At 39.6% G+C, this 19345-nt stretch overlaps 1 protein-coding gene across 4 annotated transcripts in view; it reads left to right on the top strand.

The window, feature by feature from the left end:
* Positions 1 to 19345, top strand: part of LOC127440571 (ras-responsive element-binding protein 1-like) — a 51768-nt gene that overhangs the window by 10635 nt on the left and 21788 nt on the right. For 2 of the 4 annotated variants that reach the window (XM_051697252.1, XM_051697248.1), the window contains exons 2-4: positions 9228 to 9316; positions 18799 to 18930; positions 19020 to 19240. In XM_051697252.1, coding sequence (XP_051553212.1) covers positions 9313 to 9316; positions 18799 to 18930; positions 19020 to 19240 — 357 coding nt within the window. In that variant the 5' untranslated portion in view covers positions 9228 to 9312. Of the gene's footprint in view, positions 1 to 9227; positions 9317 to 9757; positions 9946 to 18798; positions 18931 to 19019; positions 19241 to 19345 lie in introns of all 4 variants that reach the window. The other 2 variants (XM_051697251.1, XM_051697249.1) reach the window with 2 other exon arrangements.

Genomic DNA, 19345 nt, shown 5'->3' with positions numbered 1-19345 from the left:
AAACAAACATTGAAAAGTGATCTAAAGCTCAAACATGATTTAATATTCTATTTTCACTGACGGTGAATTTACTTTAGAAGATTCTCAGGTCTTGACGGGCATTCACACATCCAGTTTGGACGAGTTAGCAGCGCCAGATTGTGTATATTAGTGGTCAACCGATATGGGTTTTTTAATTGCCAATGCCGATATCCAGAGAGCAGGGTGGCCGATAGGCTGATACAGTGCCAATATACTGTATCACACAATTTAATATAATAAATAACATAAACATAAAATTGCTAAAAAAAATATCAATCACTTCTTTAGCACTATATTTACTCAATTTCACACAAAACTTTGTAAAAAATTATAAAAAATAAAAATATTTTTTATTTTATTTTAAATGGTAGATAGCAGTTTCTTCTTATTTCTGTTTAGTCATCAAATTTGCACATGAAGAAATTGTTAATATTTTAGGAAGAAGGAAATAACAGTACACACAGTAGTACAGCAACCATGGATGGCATGTGCGCATTAGCAATCACATTTACTCCAAAAATACACAATCAAACCAATTGTACATACAGTGCATAGTGAATAAGACATTTACTTATAGCACGCGTGAAGCACTTTTACCTTGAAGTTGCACCAGAAACTATTTAGCAGAGATGGGCCACTTCAATTAAAAAGAATGGGAGAAATTAGAATGCCCAACTGCAGCCAACGGTCGACAGATGTAGATAGGAAGCCCTGCCTTACAGGTAAAAGAGCCAATCACCTTTAGGTACAGACATCACCTGTCAATCAACTTGAGAACGCGCATGCGCAATAGCTATAAAAGCTGGGAAAATTTAGTTTTTTAGCGTAATCTGAGGTAAAGAAGCACCATTTATGATACCAGTGTTGTCATATTTTACTGCTGATTTGAAATATGTTCTTTGATCGTAATCTTGACCAACCATTTTGGAGATTTCGGTCTTTCCCTATTCAAGTAGAAAGGAGCTTTACTGTCATGACTGGAAATAGCCTCCCGAGAGCATTCCAAACATGGCCGACAGTGGACTGATTTGCTAGAAAGACGTTTAAACGGCCTGGATCGCCTGCTTGGATTGTGACCACTGACCATCATAATTTGTGAATCAGAGGAATTTTTGATCCTGATCCTGAAGTTTTGATTCTGGCTGATAGAATACACGCTTCAGTGGAAGATATTAGGTGAGCGCTCGACGGGAAGAAAACACTGTATTTTCATGAGATTCGTGAATTATATCTGTTTAAATGAGATATCTGCATATTTGCAAATGGTGTATAATAGAAGTTTTATTGATATTTGCTTTTTATCATTAGACAAGACAGTTAAAAGTTACAGGGAACTGTTGAGGAGAGAGAGGGAGAATGAAACAGGTGAGCACTTTAACATTATGAGCTCAGACGCATCTGCTCTGATATGCGGACCGTTTAAATGAGATTGGTTACTCTATTATTGTAGTAACACGATGCATGTAACAACAAAACGAACCGTGACTGGATGTTTACTTGTCTCAGTCGCTTCATGTAAGCAGATGATTTTCGGCGCCCTCAAGAAAAAAATCGGCCAAACAGGAAAATTTATTGCCCGATAATTTTAAAAAGTAGGAATATCAGCCGATTTATCGGTTGACCACTAGTGTGAATGTGTGCTGCAGTGTTGGGGAAGTTACTTTGAAAGTGTAGCTTCCCAAGCTAAAAGCTACCCATAACTTAAAGTTAAACTACAGTCAGGCTACTCTGTAAAAGTAGTTAGCTACACTACAAGCATCTAACTAAATGTAGCAACTACACTGAAGCTATTTAAGGATGACAATCTTTTTAAATATAACATGCATAACTATCAGATGATATTATTTAATTTTTCAATCAGAAGTTTTATGAGAATCATATATATCGTTTAGTCTATACAGTTATACAAACTATATATGATAAAGTTATATTTATAAAATCATCTTAAATATATTTATGTATTAAAAGATCATTATTGCTTTTATACTACATAAACACTGAACACAAAAACAAAGTACATCTCAACATTCAATTTAAAAAAATTTCAGTTTATACTAAATACGACATGTAATACTTCTTTTTTTTATTATTATTACTTTTAGTTAGTTAGTCACCAATGCTTCTGTACTGGCAAAAGAACCATGCCTCATTTTTTTTCCTTCTTTTTTTAAAATTGATTATTTTTAAACATGTTCTAGTTGCGTCTGTGACAGACTTAAATAGGAACTACACTGAAAGACAGTTTCTGGCCCCAAATCAGTGTGCTCATAAAGGCAAAGTACAGAAGATTATGAGGGGGACCACGGTCAGAGAGGGATTACCTTACACACACGTATGGACTCTGCCCACTGAAAATGACTTTGTGAACGTTTTACGAAGGTGTGCACTCTTTTAGGGGTTTCCAAAGCACTCTTATCAGGTTATGTGCATGCTGTTTCCATTTGTTTAACGTGATAACACTGTAAAAGAATGCTTTTTATGTCAGTAATATGAGTTAGTCAAGCTAATGGCTAATGCTGGGTGGAGACCATCTTTGCACTGGCTTCTCCTCCTCCACACCATCTCCTCCACAGTAGCGGTCTGTCTACTACCACCACCAGAGTTGCGCAAACACAATGCCTCACTTATTTCAGTGATAGCTCTTGTGTGATTACAGTGGATTATTTTTATGGTCCACTCTAGCTTTTGACAAGCAATGTGGTTGACAGACAATCCTCGACTGTTTCCAGCAGTTACTCGCTCATATGCACTTGCATAAGCCCTACAGAATCACCTGACTGCTCTGACTGGATTGGCTGTATTAGAGGATAGCGCCCTTGAGGAGGGGAGGAGCTTTAGGGGCTGGCGGTGGGTGGGACTCTGAATGGTTCACTGAGTGGAGTCAGGAGTGAATGGTGGTTTCTATGGTGATCAGGGATGTGGCCCTGTACTTTGATCAGGGTCCCCCTGAGGAGATGGACACAAGAGTTACATTTGAGTGTAAGAAACCACTTGTACATTCATTTCTTCTCAAACACATTGTTTAGATGAAGAGGCCATGTGTAGTTAATAATTAAGCCGGATCAGTGACTTATTTTATTCAGATGTAGCTTTGACATTGTGCTGCTTGTGCATGTGCCCATGCATGCATGCATGCACGTGTTCTGAAGCGCAAGAGTGGGCGTGTTGAATAGACAAAGTCTGTGTCTGATGATAAGGACTTGAAAAAACTCAGTTGAAGGTGGGTGGAGAAGGACAGAGGGCCAGAGCTAGAGTGGCTGGGGTGGATATAACAGACAGTCCTGCTGAAAAGACCAGTTTAAATTTTCATGCTGATCCAGGCTGGTTTATGCTGGTCAGTGATGGTTTTGTGCTGGTCTTGCTTGTGGACCAACACAACCATGCTGTACACCAGGGGTCGGCAACCTATGGCATTCCAATCTACAGCTTGATGTAAGCCTTCCTCGTGATCACGCATTGTGTTTTCATGAGCTGAATGGGAGGCTAAACAGAAAGTTAAAATGTGACGAATCTGCAGTATACCCAACAGACTCATGCAGCGTGTACAAGCCATTCATGCATCACGAGCCAGCAGTGCTTCACTTTTGATTAATCGTGCGAGTAAATGCGCCCGCTTTGCTTCGGTCAGGCTGCGCGGATGACAGCCTACATTCCGTGTTTCATTTGTTTCTTTTTGGTTCTATTCAAAATATAAAGTAAACCTGGAAATAAAGTTTTAGGATTTCGCAGGTGCGATTCACCGAAAAGGGCTATATAGTTGATCGGCTTGTGATGCAGCCAGCATCCTAAGCTGTGGACCAACATCCCAAGACACAACATACACCGATCAGCCACAACATTAAACCCACCTGCCTAATATTTTTAGGTCCCCCTCGTGCCGCCAAAACAGCACTAACCTGCATAGGACAGAGCAGTTACCTGAGTTACTGTAGACTTTGTCAGTTCTAACCAGTCTGGCCATTCTCTGTTGACCTCTCTCATCATCAAGGCATTTCCATCCACAGAACTGCCGCTTGCTGGATGTTTTTTGTTTTTGGCACCATTCTGAGTAAACTCTAGAGACTGTTGTGTGTGAAAATCCCAGGAGATCAGCAGTTACAGAAATACTCAAACCAGCCCGCCTGGCACCAACAATCATCCATGTGATTATCTAATCAGCCAATCTTGTAGCAGCAGTGCAGTGCATAAAATCATGCTGATACGGGTCAGGAGCTTCAGTTAATGTTCACATCAACCATCAGAATGTGGAAAAAATGTGATCTCAGTGATTTGGACTGTGGCATGATTGTTGGTGCCAGACAGGCTGGTTTGAGTATTTGGCGCTGTTTTGGCGGCACGAGGGGGACCTACACAATATTAGGCAGTTGGTTTTAATGTTGTAACTGATCGGTGTATGCTGATGACCAGCAATTTAAAAACTTTTTAGCTAGGAGAAAGAGAGAACAGAAACACAGGGAGCTGGCATGCATGCAGGCAGGGGTCTACGAGCACCACAGCAGAGACAGTTAGCACAGAGCGTAAACATGCTCAACACTGCCAAATAAACTTTCTGACCTACTTCAGCTCACTGGGAATACACTGTTTTGTCTGGTCTGAGACAGTATCTGTCTGTAAGGCCTTCAACCTCAACACTATACAAGTACTTCAAGGCTTCTACTGTAAAAGAGAAGCCCTAAAAGATGGGTTTGGAGAGAGAGGATGAAAAGAAGAGAGATCTGAGGAAGGGGGATGGTTGTGAAATAATGACAAGAAGTGTGTGCTTGGGTAAATCAGCGCTGGGGTTGAGTTTTAAATAGCTCGGAATGCACATTGCTGGTAATGGGTGGTAGTTCAGAGAGCTCGTCCTGCTATACTGTAGCATGCAGCTCATCTCGGGACAGCAGCTGTCTGTGACAGAGGAAGTCAAGATCTCCTCATAGTAAATGCACGGTTATGCTCCACTGACATTGGCAGGTCAGCATGTGGCTTCCCTGCTGAAAAAAGACCAGCTTAGACCAGCATGATTTATGCTTGTTAGTGTTGGTTTGGTGCTGGTCTAACCAATTTGGTCACCGCCAAAAAAGGAAAAGTGGAAAGTAATGTCAATGACCTAATTTAAATACTGAATATGCTGATTGTGCCCTGCTCAAATTAGATTGTGTGTGGTTAGTGAATAAGTCACAGGTTTTTGAAATACCAAGCGCAAAATTAGCACACTTGTTTAGTACCAATGTATGCTGGTGACCCGCAATGCTGTCTTTTCAACAGGTTTGTTGATTGAAGAAGAACTTGGTTTCCACTATAATCCTGAAGTACTTCACAATGCTGCAGCAATATGTAAATACAATAATCAAGAGTTTTTAAGCACTTGGTTGTCAGGAGATTGTAATAGCCAGTAGCTCATGCATCAAACACTGCAAGCATCCCTCACCCGAACACAAATAAAGCAAGTATTTTTGGAAGATGTTAACTTCCCCAGGAGTTCATCCTCTTGCTGTGATGTCATGCGTTATGCTAGAGTTCCTGGCTTTGTAGCTTGAAACAAAATGGATGCTGTATGCAACAGAAGCCAAAGGTCATGTCAGGGCCACCTGTTTGGAGTGACAGCTGAGTGTTGCTTTGCCAAGGGCTTCATGCGGACCGCTTCTCCCTGTTAACCCCTTATAGACATTCCAATTAGAGTTTCAGCACATTGAGGACATTTCTTGATTTGTCTTACTCTTACAACTCTGTTCCTTCCCCAAGCTTTTCATTAACTGGTACAAACTGGTCCAAGAGTATCTAGGCTACTATCTCAGCCAGGTCCCCAACAGCTGGTAGTCCAGCTGGCCAAGCAGATAAACCATCTTGGACCAGTTTGGACCAGCTAATAACAAGCTTGGACCAGTTAGAATTGAGCTATTAGGTTGTGTTCCAAAACGCAGCTACCACTTTAATCTGGTTTTAGTTGGAGTTTCCAGCAGGGTCTACCTTCTGTACTCATTTTGCTCTTCATGTTGAAATGGACCCCGTGTACACTTGGTATTAAGATGCATCCTGGGTGAACTGATCACATGTGTTCAGGCGAGACACATCGATGTCTCCTGTGACCACTTCTGTTCAGATTTCAAGGGGAGGATCTCTGAATTCATGACGTCATACATCAATTAATATGTCATTGTATTACTGCATGATAATAAACTGTGAAAAAGTCAGAAATGACAAGGAAACCGGTGCTGTTTCTCCCAGAGGCAGTTAAAATGTAATCTAAGCACAAACGCAACATTAAGAGCAAAATTAATTGTTGTTTTAGAAGACTACCTGTGTTAGCAGAGCTTATAATGTATGTGCTTCTTATCTGTGTCACTGCATGTTGAAATCAGATACATTGAAGAAGATCTGTGAAGTTCTCATGCTTTTGTATGTATCCGCTTTAAATTTTTTCCAGATTGGACGTTTTTAAAGTAGCAAGTGACTGGCAAAGTATGAACTCTTGTTGAAGTGCAGTGGTTGATTGACAAGTGAGGGGTGGCGCTTCACTGCTGTCCAGCATGGCTTAGTGTTTACACCTCAAATGTGATGTGGTCACATGTGTTTTTGACTACCTTCGTATGTGGGTTTTAGACCCTGTTTAGACCTGTATTTAGCACTGACCACTAGTGAACGGATCACGAACGCATCTTAACACCAGGTGTAAATGGGGTCATGAAGAACTCCTGGTAAAAGGGTTTCCTGTAAAAGTGCATGCAACAGGGTTAAGATGTGCAAGGAGGAGGCGGGAACCGGCTGAATAGTCAAAATAATGTTTAATGAAAACGTAAAAAAACATGAACATACACGGCAGCTGCGTGTTGCTCTCTTTCCCTCGAACTGCCGCATCTTGCTCGGCCTTATCCCTCTCCTTAGCTGATAAGCCCGATTGGGGGCCGGCCATGCCCACTCACGGCCCGGCTCCGCCCTCCTCCTCGTCACAGTGCTTATAAGGGAACAGACAATAAATCCATCCATGTGGTTTTCTATGACCAAATTATTTAATATGTTTGGCCTCAGTTGGTTCTGTTATTTTTTTTATTTTATTTTTTTTGGCCTGAATCAACTCTGCAGAACACTGAGCTACACATCACAATCAATGAAGGTCTCAGAACAGCTTCTGTGGAAAGTGAAGTGCACAGAAATTGAAGCAGAAAAGGTTTGTGATGAAGAGATGGAGCTCAAATTTGTTTGGAAGTTGGAGGAAGAGAAGAGGAAAGAGGTGTAACTCAGAGAGAGATGGGAGTTGAGAGTCAAGCTGTAGAACCAGTTTAGCCAGAAACCGTCTCAAGGTGTCTCCTCCTCCCTGAATCCTCCTCTTGATTCTCTGACTTCAGAGCGATGTAGCCCCTATCTTCACCGAGCCCCTTCCATTCTAACACCTCCCCCACTCAACACAAACACACATACACACATTCTGAAACTGATACAAGAGCAGTATGGAGTGTAGAGCCAACAGAACGCGATAGCCACATGAGCTAACACCTGCCCACAATTCAACACTTGCCTGTGCCTGTCACACAGGGATGCAAGAGCTTTGAGACATTCTTTCCTCAAACACACATAATCAAAGTCAACAAAACTTTATTGGCATGATTGTCAACATTTACAATATTGCCAAAGCATATAGAGTACTTATAGGACTGAAATAGCTTGAAGCGACCACGAGGAGGTTACCCCATGTGACTCTACGCTCCCTAGCAACCAGGCCAATTTGGTTGCTTAGGAGACCTGGCTGGAGTCACTCAGCACGCCCTGGGATTAGAGCTAGTGAGCTAGCGAACTCCAGGGGTGGTTGCCAGCGTCTTTTACCACTGAGCTACCCAGGCCCCTGACACAAAATTTATAAAAAACACAAGTTCTCCTTTGCTTCTCAACTGACCCAAGTTGATGACGGAAAAGCGCCGGGGTTCGACAGAATCATACGCGAGTCTGAAACCAGACCAACGCTCTGGGGATCGCCGGGAACAATCGTGCTTGGATTCGGACCGCAGTAAACGTGCACAGTGTGAAAACCACCTAAGAAGCCATACGTATAACATTAGTTACATTGCATAACACAGTTACAGTTCTTTTTTCATTTCTAATTGCATATGACAAAAGTATCAACTTGCGTTTCAGGACAGTCAATTCAGTAACCACTTCGAATGATGTTTAAGTGTTTTTTGTTTCACTAAAAAGAGCCAGCTTATGAGAGTTATTCATTCGGGAACCGCACTACACTGATATTACTGTATGTTTTTCATTCACAAAAAGCAATTCATTTGGGAATTGGACTACACTGGTCACAATGTACAGTATTTTAGTATGGTGTTCCATCCCCATTAGTGGAAAATTGCATGTTGGGGAACCATTCACAGGACCGAACCGTTCACAGAACGGAAAATCATGAAAATCATACAGTTACGGTATTTACATTTTTTAAAAATGGTTCTGAACAAGAACCAGTTCTCAGTTCCCAACCCTACTTATTTGTAAGTTTTGGCCTTTTTCCTCTTTATTTATAGGCACAGTGAAAAAGGATACAGGAAACAATAAAAAAAAACAGGGGGGAAATGACAAATTGGGCAATGACGCCAGCCAGACTCGAACCTGCGTTGCGTCATGGTGCTCGTGGAGACAATGCATCAGCACTGTTAGGCCACGGCCCAGACAATCTCTTGAGTTTCTTTGCTGTAAATATAAAAAGATCCACTCTTTGCCCTTCCCTGTGTATTTTCATCAGATGAATGACCTTATAAACCAGCATATATTTTTCCTCTCTGGATAATTTGAAACTAGCCTGTTAAGTTTTGAGCATCTTGCAAACCCTAAACTCCGTCGATCTGCTTGCCATCTATCTCCACATCTTCATAATGCCATCCGCCACTCCATCCTCTTCCCTTCATACTCGCACTCCTCTGTCTTCTTTTGTCCCTGCCTTTTTTAATGCCAGCTCTTGTGAAATGCTGCTGTAAAACCTGACTGGATATTTGCCTCATGGGAAAACTTGCTCTTTATCCTCAAGCTGATCGTAGACTGACTGATTTCTCACATAAATCCCAAAGGGGAAACACCTTACATTCATGTTCATGCTTACTCAGCGGGTGAACTCCCTTTAACCCTTGTGTGTGTGTTTTTGTAAACACACATATGTGTATAGGTGTTGTGTATATGTGTTCGGCTTTCTTGGTTTGTGTGTGTGTGTTAATTGTGTATGTGTGTTTGCTTTCTTTCAGTATGAGCAGAGGTCGCTTTCCCTCGTCCTGTGCCCGTGATCCTGTGGCTCCATGACCCTGTGACGTGTTTAGCCCAGACCTTAAAATGGGTAAATATGCCAAAGACACCAGACACTACTGACTCTTTGGTGTGTGTGTGTGAGGTTGCATGCATAAGTGTTGGGTTCATATGTCCAGAGGCCACTGGCTTATAACCGATTCCTTTATCCATAGATGCATAAAGTCTAATAAAAGATCTCAGTCATGTTATTCATACAGGGATCAGAGTTTAGAGACTGTATGTCTATGTAGTCAGTGTGTAGGTTTGATAGTGATGCCTGACCATCAGTACATCTGTGTGGATCATGAGGTGTTGCTCAACCTCTGTCAACCGTTGCTCAAGCACATACAGTATTGTGCAAATGTTAAAGGTACATTTTAGATGTTTCACAAAAACATCTGTTTAAGGTGGTTATTTTATATCTTCTGTTTTGGGTTGTCAATAGGAAATATCAATTTAAGATTTCCAAACATTCCTTTTGCAAATACAGTAGAAGTGGATCAAGGAGTCCGACAACAGATGGTATGTCCCGATCAGAGCCCGGATCTCAACATCATTGAGTCAGTGTGGGATTACATGAAGAGACAGAAGCAATTGAGACAGCCAAATAGATAGGCAAACTGTGTCAAATTCTTCAAGATGCTTGGAACAACTTATCTGCCAACAACCGTGAAAACTGTGAGCAAGTGTACCTAGGAAACTGTGCTGTTTTAAAGGCATGGCGTGCTTGATTTAGCTTTTTTATGTTTTCTGCACTTTATAGTATGAAGTTAATTGATAAATAAAAAGTTATTTTTGAAAGCATCCTCATTACACAAAATGTTTCACAACTGCCTGAAACTTTTGCACAGTACTGTGTGTGTGTGTGCATTCCAGGCCACTCCCATCTCTGCTCAGCTCTCACAAGGTGAACAGAGCTCTGCTCATAATGCCTCTGCACTGTGGTTAGCATTGATAAAGAGGACACAAGGAACATGTCATGTTTATAGGAAAGGAAAAACACATAAAATAAGATTTAATGACAATCAAATGGAGACTTTTGCTTAAGTCTATTACTTATATAATGATTCTACTGTGGAAAAACAGTTCAAATTTCAGGTATCACCTCTTGAGCTCAGAATAGATCTCAACAATGTGCTGAAATTTGCCAAGATGCAAAAAAGAAAGTTCAAGATTTCATCATGAAATCAATAATACATTCTTCTAAAATGATCTGATCTATGCTACCCAGATACAATTTATAGCTTTATATTCTTACTGTAGGTGATAGTTTCTGTTTTTTTATTTCTTTGGAATTTAGGAAAACAAGATGAGACAAAGTTGATACTTGAATTATAACTGATATTTCCATTAATATTTTCGTGTAATACAAGTTAAGCTCAGTCGGCAGCATTTGTGCCATATTGTTGATAACCACAAAAATGTATTTCAAGTTGTTCCTCCTTTTCTTAAAAAAAAAAAAAAAAAAGCATAAATCTGGGTTACAGTGTGGCATTTATAATAGAAGTGAATGGGGCCGGTCCGTCAACATTAATATAGTCAGTTTCAAAAGTATAGTCACAAGACGTTAACAATATACTTGTTAACACTATTTTAGTGTGATAGAATTGCTTAATAACCTTTTCTCTGTAAAGTTATATCCATATTTACAACTTTGTTGCCATGCCTACATAATGTTGTAAACCCTGTAATACAGCAAAAACGACGATTTCAACTACTTTACAGCTCAAATAATACACAAGTGCTTTCATCAAATTATAAGCTTCACATTTCTGCCTTCAAACTCTCCAGAAACTGGCCCCAATCACTTCCATTGTAAATGTAAGTGTCTGTCTCTTTTTTATTTTGTATTTATACATATATATATATATATATATATATATATATATATATATATATATATATATATATATACACACACAGTATATAGATATAATGGAGAGGGGTTGGAGAGATGGATAACATGTAAGATGGAGGATGATCACAGGCTCAGGGAAGAACATTGCAGTGAAGAGGAAAACTAGAGGAAGCAAAGGAGAAGAATTCCCCAGACCTTCCCAGTCACCACACCAAACAGGAAATGCACAAGTTCCCCGCTTTCTCTCTGGTGGAACAGAGAGAAACAGTGAAGCGAGGAGGGCCGACTTCCCATTCTTCTGCGTCCTTATGAAAGAAAAGAGGAACAAAGCAGGCAAATATGTCCTGAATGAAAGCATAAATCTACTGTGAGCATTCATGCAGTGTGGAGGCACTGCATGAATGAAAATATTTCGAGCAGAGTTATCCATTATTTTAGTGGATTTCCTGTAAAAACCTGAGCTTCAGATGTACGTATGTGCTTGTCTCTACATATTTCTATCAGACACACTGAAGAAGATCCGAGAAGTTCTCGTGCTTGTGTATGTGTCCCGATTTTTTAAAAATTTTTGATAGGACAGTTACTTCATTTTAAAAATGCTCTTAACCAGCTAAATGTAATCTTTGTTGAAACACAGCTGTTGATTGACAGGGGAGGTGTGGCGCTTCACTGCTGTCAGGACAGATAGCATTTACACCTCAAATGTGATGTTGTAACATGCGTTTTTGACTACATTCGTATGTGTTTTTTGTGATTCGATCACAAAATTTTCTCTTGTTCTGCTGGTTCACTTTGATGTGTAAGTGTGTATGGGAGAGTGATAGTCAGGGGCAGATGGGATTAGCATTATCCAGTGTTATCTCTTCTCAGTAGGAGGGAGGGTCCATATGAACCCCACACTCCCATTTACTCAGACACTTTTATGGCCTCTAGATGTAAGAGGTCATGTGCTTGCCCGAACAGTGTCCCATCAGAGTATCAGCACTCCTTTTTCGGTCTATGAGTCTATCATGCAGGGAATGACCTACAGTCATGGACAACCTGGAAACATCAGGGAATTTTAATTAGTTTCCAGGGCTGCGAATTTAATGGAAATTATTAAAATGTTACAAAGTCATGGAAATTCTTATACTGTTTGTGGTATAGATTCTTATTGTGTATATTTTTCCTTGCGATGCTCAGCTCTAAAATATATAGTCAGCTAGAAATTGCTGTTTTTTAGTGCAATCTATATAAAATTATGTTACAATTGTTATCCAGTAATAACGACAACTGGAGCAGCCAGTTGTCGTTTCCAACAAGCCATGGAAATTGTTAAAATTATCATGTTAACCCAGATAATACTTGTTATTAGAGGATAATTGATCAGAGGTGCTAAGGCAAGCATCACTTTTACTATTGCTTAGAGTTAGGAGTCTGTTTTTTGTGTGTGTTTTTTTGCGTGCTGAACAATAAAATAGCATAGACTTATGTATATTGAAGGAGGGACTATAGACTTGGGGGTGGATTCTTTCGACTCGAACACCCTAGCAACTGTATAGCAATGTCCTACCAACCACCCACAAAACCCTAGCATCATACCGGCTAATTTTGCAGAGGCAAGCACTACATTATGGCTAGTACATTAGTTGCATAAACCTCATGATAATGTTTTAAACTGTATTGTATCCCCTCCCACCCCTCTCCATCTATCATTAGTAGCTCCAGTGGCTAATTAATTACTGTAATTAAGCCTGACCCTCTCAATTAGTCCAGGGATGCCTGGTTAATAACAGCTCATTAATCCCAGATAATCTTTAGATTTATGCTGTATTGCTATCTCAGCTCTCTTCACTTGTGTGCTGCAAGCGTACGGCTGGTAACTCCGATTGTGAGGCTAGATAACACTCTAGATCAGGGCTAAACTTGAGTTAGTTCCAACCCTAATCAAACACACCAAGCTGTAATTTTCAAGTAATCATGAAGACATTGATCACTTACAGAGACTGTTTAGAATGAGAGGGGTTACTGGTATACTTTTGAATGGGAGAAATTGTATCCAATATGGCGGCTCCAGAAATGGAAATTCCACTTTACAGTTAAAAGAGCCAGTCACCTTTAATAGAGACATCAACTGTCGGTTTTCATCGAGAACACATGTGCACATTAGCTGGAACAGTCTCCATGTGTGATCTGAGCTAAAGAAGCTGTAATTGATGATACGATTGTTTTTTTATTGCTGATTTGAAATATGTTATTTTGCTCGTAATCTTGAGCAACCATTTCAAAGATTTCTGTTTTTCCCCATTCATGGACATAGGAGCTGTACTTGTATCCTTAGAAAATTGTGTCCTGCAGGCTGACTGGAAAATAAGAAATGTGGTTGGGAACTAACCTCTGCAGGACAGTGACCAGAGTTAAATAGCCCTCCTTTAGATCATGAACAAATTGTTTAGTGCTGGGCACAGAGACGCACATTATGGCTGAAGACCCCAAGAGAAACCGGTATCATCTCTTAAACTGTGGAATTTGTACATGTCTTCCTCAAAACTCTGTCTGGCTCTGCTGTGTATTTTTATGGAAAAAGGACAGTCAGTGGAAGACTTCTCCGTCCTCACTTTTCCAACCAGTGGAAGTACATGATCAGTGTTTGGGATGGTGGGAGCTGGGAGGGGGATTTCCAACCCTTCCCCCCTCCAGCCAAGGAGATCACACCCTGCAATGGCACTAAACTGCAGCAGGACCGCATGGTTAGAGGGAGAGCGAGAAAGACAGAGAACAGCAGACAACAGTCTAAGCTCCACTGCTCTCACAGACACTTCCTGCTTTGACTCTCAACCCAACCCCCTTACTGTTCCTCCCTTCAGCCTCAGTTTCACTCTGCAAAAAGACTTCCAAGTTTCTCCCTCTATGCGTACATGCACCCAGTCTCTTCCAATCCTCTCTCCACTTTTCTCACATTTCACTTTTCTCTCAATTGTTCCTCCATCTCTGCCTGGCTCCTCTCTCTCCCCTCCTGTGTTCTCACATATGTGTCGTTCATCTCTCTCTCTCTCCCTCGCCTTTGGCAAACCCTTGGCCCCCCTCACTGGGATAGGCCTCTCCAGCTGTAGTATCACACACTCACAGCTGCCTCAAACAGTCCACAGCCACTGTGTTTTTCCTATCTCCACTTACTGTGTGCTCAGCTTGAGAGGTTAAAATGCAAAATATAGATTTTTTTAGTCCAATAAATTTACATACAGTTTACATACAATATGCTCTCATGTAATAATGTTTTATCACTTCCAAACTTCACACAGGCTTTGCATGCTCAGCCATTGAAATAAATAGTTTGCTCTCATATCCTAAAAAAGCTTTCTACAACAGTTTTATATAACAGTTCTATAAACAAGAAGTTAATATCAAGTAACTTGCATTTCAGACAAAATGTTGTCAGTTAATTGATGTTTTTTTTTCTCTGACAACAAAAATGGTACTAAAAGAAGAAGAGATGTATCAGCAAAACATCTGTATCAGACATCGCCATATTGTTTAAAAATAGCTGATAATCAGGGCCAATTATTTCCTGTTGAAAGGGGGCAGAAAAAGGCATCAGACAGTTAGCCTATAATTTATGTGTATAAAAGGCAATCTTTCTTGTGTGAAATTACTTTTAAATGAGTTTAAAACTTTTAACGCAACTAGTTTGATTACTCAACTTCAAGCTTGACAAAGCAAGGAATACGGTGAGTTTGTAAAATATAAAGCAGAGGCTTTTTCAGCCAAGATGAGAAAAGCATCATTTTTCAGAATTTAGCTGCATTACGTAACTTTGTGCTCTGTAGCAATATCTGTGGTTGAAACATAAAATTGCAAGCAATTTGCGGAAGAATACATTACATCATTTGTGTTTCGGCACTGCTCTTCTGGTGGATGAATTTCCCAATTTGAGCCAACTGGACATCGCCTGTGTTACTATTATGACTGGAGCCGGAGTCATAACGTACCATTTTCATGTTGATATTATGTTATACGATTAAACATTTGAAACTGAAATATTACTTGCTTTGATGAAGATAAACAACACTCTTATTTACATATTCGAATCAATGAATTTTACACTTAAATCGCTTTTCTGACACTACACTCAAAGCACTTTTAAATAGAGAACAGGGGACTCTCCTCAGTCACCACCAGTAGATCTTAATATGATTATTCAAGTATTTTATCTACTATTAATGTTTGAATTGTACAACAATTTTCAATTTAAGTGGTTCAACTCATAATATGGCTGATATGAGTCCAGCCGGTTAGTACAATAGCATGTCTATACAATGCACACAATAACACCGTGAACTAAAAACATAAAATTAGGATTCAGTAATGGTGGGGATAAAATATACTTTATTAAACGTAAAAATTATATGCTTAAATATACAATATAACAATTACAAGAAGTCAGTTTCAGAAGTCATACATATTAACATGTCACAGTAACTTCAACATTGATACATCGCGATTGGTTAACACACAAGTAATGTTCGATTCATAAAAGCATGACAAGCAATATAAGCTTCAGCAACCATACCAGAAAACTTATCCAAGCATTATAGCAGGTAAACAACTTCACCAAATGGATAACAGATAAACATCCATCTAGACTGAACTGTGTGAGTGTTACTGAACTGAGTTGAACAGTGTAGTTAGTTTCTCCAGCCAGAAAATGAGACAGCCGGTACTTCTTTCCTGTGTGTGTGGACATGACGTGATGATGCAAGGATGAATGTCATAAACCAGCGATTTCGCGCCAAATCGAACTCAAAATACAAATCATTTTTATAGGCTTACCTTAGTGAATCGGTGTAAGGTAAGGACATTATCCTGAACACTGATTGTATGTACTCAATCAACAATGGCAAATTGTTGACTTGTCCTCATCCACCCGGATTGAGGTGAGTAACCGCGCCACCACGAGGACCTACTTAGTAGTGGGAATTGGGCATTCCAAATTAGGGAGAAAAAGGGGGAAAAGAAAAAAAGAAATCTTACAAATGTTACAAAACCTGCAAGAGGCTACTCAGAATTCAGTAAATATGAGTTCATAATGCTAATGTATGTTAATAATGTGCTTTATTAGAGACCAGTTACGTTGAAACATGGAAAACGTATAGAAATAGAGAATAAAGTTAATATTTAAATTTCTTTTGAAGTTGTGTAATTTATTATCAATGATTTGAAACAAGGTAGCATAAATAACAGAACCAACAAACTATCTGTATCGGCAGATGCTGTTCTAAATAATTGGATATCGGCACACAATATTTTTTTACGTTGGGTGTTGTCGCCGAGTAAGCACAATGACAGCCTGTTTGGGACACTGCAAACACAGACAAGCGGACGGATAAAAACCAAACAGTGAGAATTTCCTATTATCCACCTTTTTCCTGAAGTGTTCCATGATTTGACTGTTTTCAATTTCCAGTCTCCAGTGTTTTCATTCGCATCGACGTATATTCTTAGCGGGTAATGTAATGTTGAAGGTATTACATTTGTAAAAATTGTCAAAAAACATGCTGATACTTCACAGAGTCTAGATGACTGTTTTTTTATAGACGGTGCCTAACCTGAGTGTGTAAATGACATAAAGCGATGGTCCGAGATTAGTTACATTGATATCATTAATTATTCTGAGTTGTTATGACAGCCAACAACGGCACAAGTTGAGCCTGAGATTCATTTTTACACCAAGTGACACATAAATGGTTGTTGTTCTCCTATGGATCGCTCATTTTGGCAGTTTTTACTTGGCATCTCAAGCCCAGAAACATAAAACAGGCAGTTAGAATCATCATGGTGCTGGCCAGTGGTTGCTCAGGAAAACTGTGGATACGTTCTATAATCGCTTTTGTCCAATCAAATTAGGACAGAACTAAGTGTTGTATAGTATAATTTCCTTAAAATAAGGTTTAAATTTGCCTTTTTGCAATCTTAGCATTTATCTAATTTTTGAATATCCCCAATCTGAAGGGGTTTTTGAACTTTGTCTTCACTGAAAAAATAATGTGTTGGATTTACGTACTTAAAATATATATGTAGCATTTTTGCATTATGCTTCTTAAGTAATTTCAATTTATGGTCATTTTATGTCAGCATAACTAGAAAACATTTGTTAGATATACACAAATGTATCAGCTCATTCAACTTTACTTAAAAAGGTATGTCACACTAATAAGATATTTACAACTAATAGCATGTTGATTTAAATGAACATTTATTATTGTTTTTACTTAATTTAATTGGCTCTACATAAAATAATGACTGCAGTCAGACATTAAACTTGATTTCCCAAAGAAGTTCAGCTATGCACATTAACATGCACAAGGACAAATTATATGGATTGAACAGCATCTAACTTCACCAAAGGCAACTTTTACACCCTAATGGTTACTTTACATGGAACAACTAATTGCAGTAAAACAACATCAATAATACTAAAAAGAGCTGAACTCTCTATGACTTCCTAATAACAACTAATTAAATGCCCCAATAAATTCCTTTTGACCAAACAAACATGCTTAAATTATTCAAGTGCAAGAGCTTATGGGTATTCCCTACAACCTCAGTTCAGTACTTGATCGTTTGAGTTAGTAGTCCTTAAAATCTTAATTTTATGGATTTTTTTTTTCTCCCAACAAAGTCCTCGTTGTGGTGTAGTGACTTGCCTCAATCTGGGTGGCGGAGGACGAATCTCAGTTGCTTCCACGTCTGAGACCGTCAATCCGTGCATCTTATCACATGGCTTCTTGAGCGCATTACCGCAGAGACATAGTGTGTGTGGAGGCCCACGCTATTCTCCGCTGCATCCACACACAACTCACCACGCACCCCACCAAGTGCGAGAACCACATTATAGCGACCATGAGGAGGTTACCCCATGTTACTCTACCCTCCCTAGCAACCGGTCCAATTTGGTTGCTCAGGAGACCTGGCTGGAGTCACTCAGCATGCCCTGGATTCGAACTCACGACTCCAGGGGTGGTAGTCAGCGTCAGTACACGCTGAGCTACCCAGGCCCCCTAATTTTATGGATTTCTAAGCCAAAGAAGTTCAAGGAACTCACTCTAAGATCACCTTATAATTGATATTTTGTGTTGTACACATTAATGCAAATTAAGAAAAGCTAAAAATGTTAGAAATATGTAAGTTTCTGAGTAGAAGCGATTTATTTTCAAACGTTATAGTTGTTGAGCCAACAAATCTTTTTTTTTTTCAGTGTTGTCTGTTTGAGCCTGCAATATGAAAACATCTACTGAGTGCATAAAAAAGAGGAAGTTGACCAATGAAATTCTTCCTGGCATACGTGAAGCCAATTACAGCATTGGCAGAGATTTCACACTCTACTTGTTAAATCATTAGCCTTTATGTACAATCTGTGGTTTGCCTAAATGACTTACCAGACATCACTACTGAACTGACTACTAATTGTTACAAGAAAAGATAGATAGTACAAACCACTTCATTTCCATTTGGACTTCTGCAGGTGGATAAATAAAGAATCAATAGGAGCATCTGTTATTACACATGTGCAAATGGATGTAGTATTTCATTGCATTCTTGTATCAGCCCTGGAACACTTGTTGATGTACTGTTATGAATGACTACATTCCATCTTACACATTCTGTGTGAGTAAAAATGCATTCTTTAATCTTAGACATGGAGAGTGCCTCCCCTGACAAGAATGTCAGAAATGATGTTGGTGCTGTTGACATAAATGAACAATCTCAGTTGTCAGAAGAGGCAGTGAAGAATCAGCCCTTCACACTTCTACCTGAACCTGTAGAAGGTAAGATGCCACATTGTTGCTTAGGTCTTCTGTGAGCAAACTGTAAAGGTTAAATTGTAATGATAATGATGTAGCTGTGTCATTTACAGTTAACCTGAAGAGGGAAGCAGACTATGATGGAATGAACAAACAAGCACATGTGGCAGAAGAAGATGTAGGTGGAGTGAGGCCAGAAGAGGAGCTGTCCTCCATCAACTCCATGATGAGCACTGTGATGAATGTGGGCCAGATCAATTCTGACTCCATGAAAGCATCTCCCAGTTTAACCAGCAAATCACCATTAATCAGTCGTACTGGGAGAAGAAATCAGGTAAAGCAGCTGGTATCTGCTTAAAATACAAAGAAGAGCTAGTAACCTTACAACAAAAGTATTGTGGTGGGACCATGATTTAATATTGGCATCAGATGGTAATAC

This window comes from Myxocyprinus asiaticus, chromosome 5 (assembly GCF_019703515.2).
Source record: "Myxocyprinus asiaticus isolate MX2 ecotype Aquarium Trade chromosome 5, UBuf_Myxa_2, whole genome shotgun sequence".
Classification (NCBI taxonomy): Eukaryota; Metazoa; Chordata; class Actinopteri; order Cypriniformes; family Catostomidae; genus Myxocyprinus; species Myxocyprinus asiaticus.
Note: the sequence above shows the minus strand (reverse complement) of the source record. Positions and strands in the feature narration are given on the sequence as shown.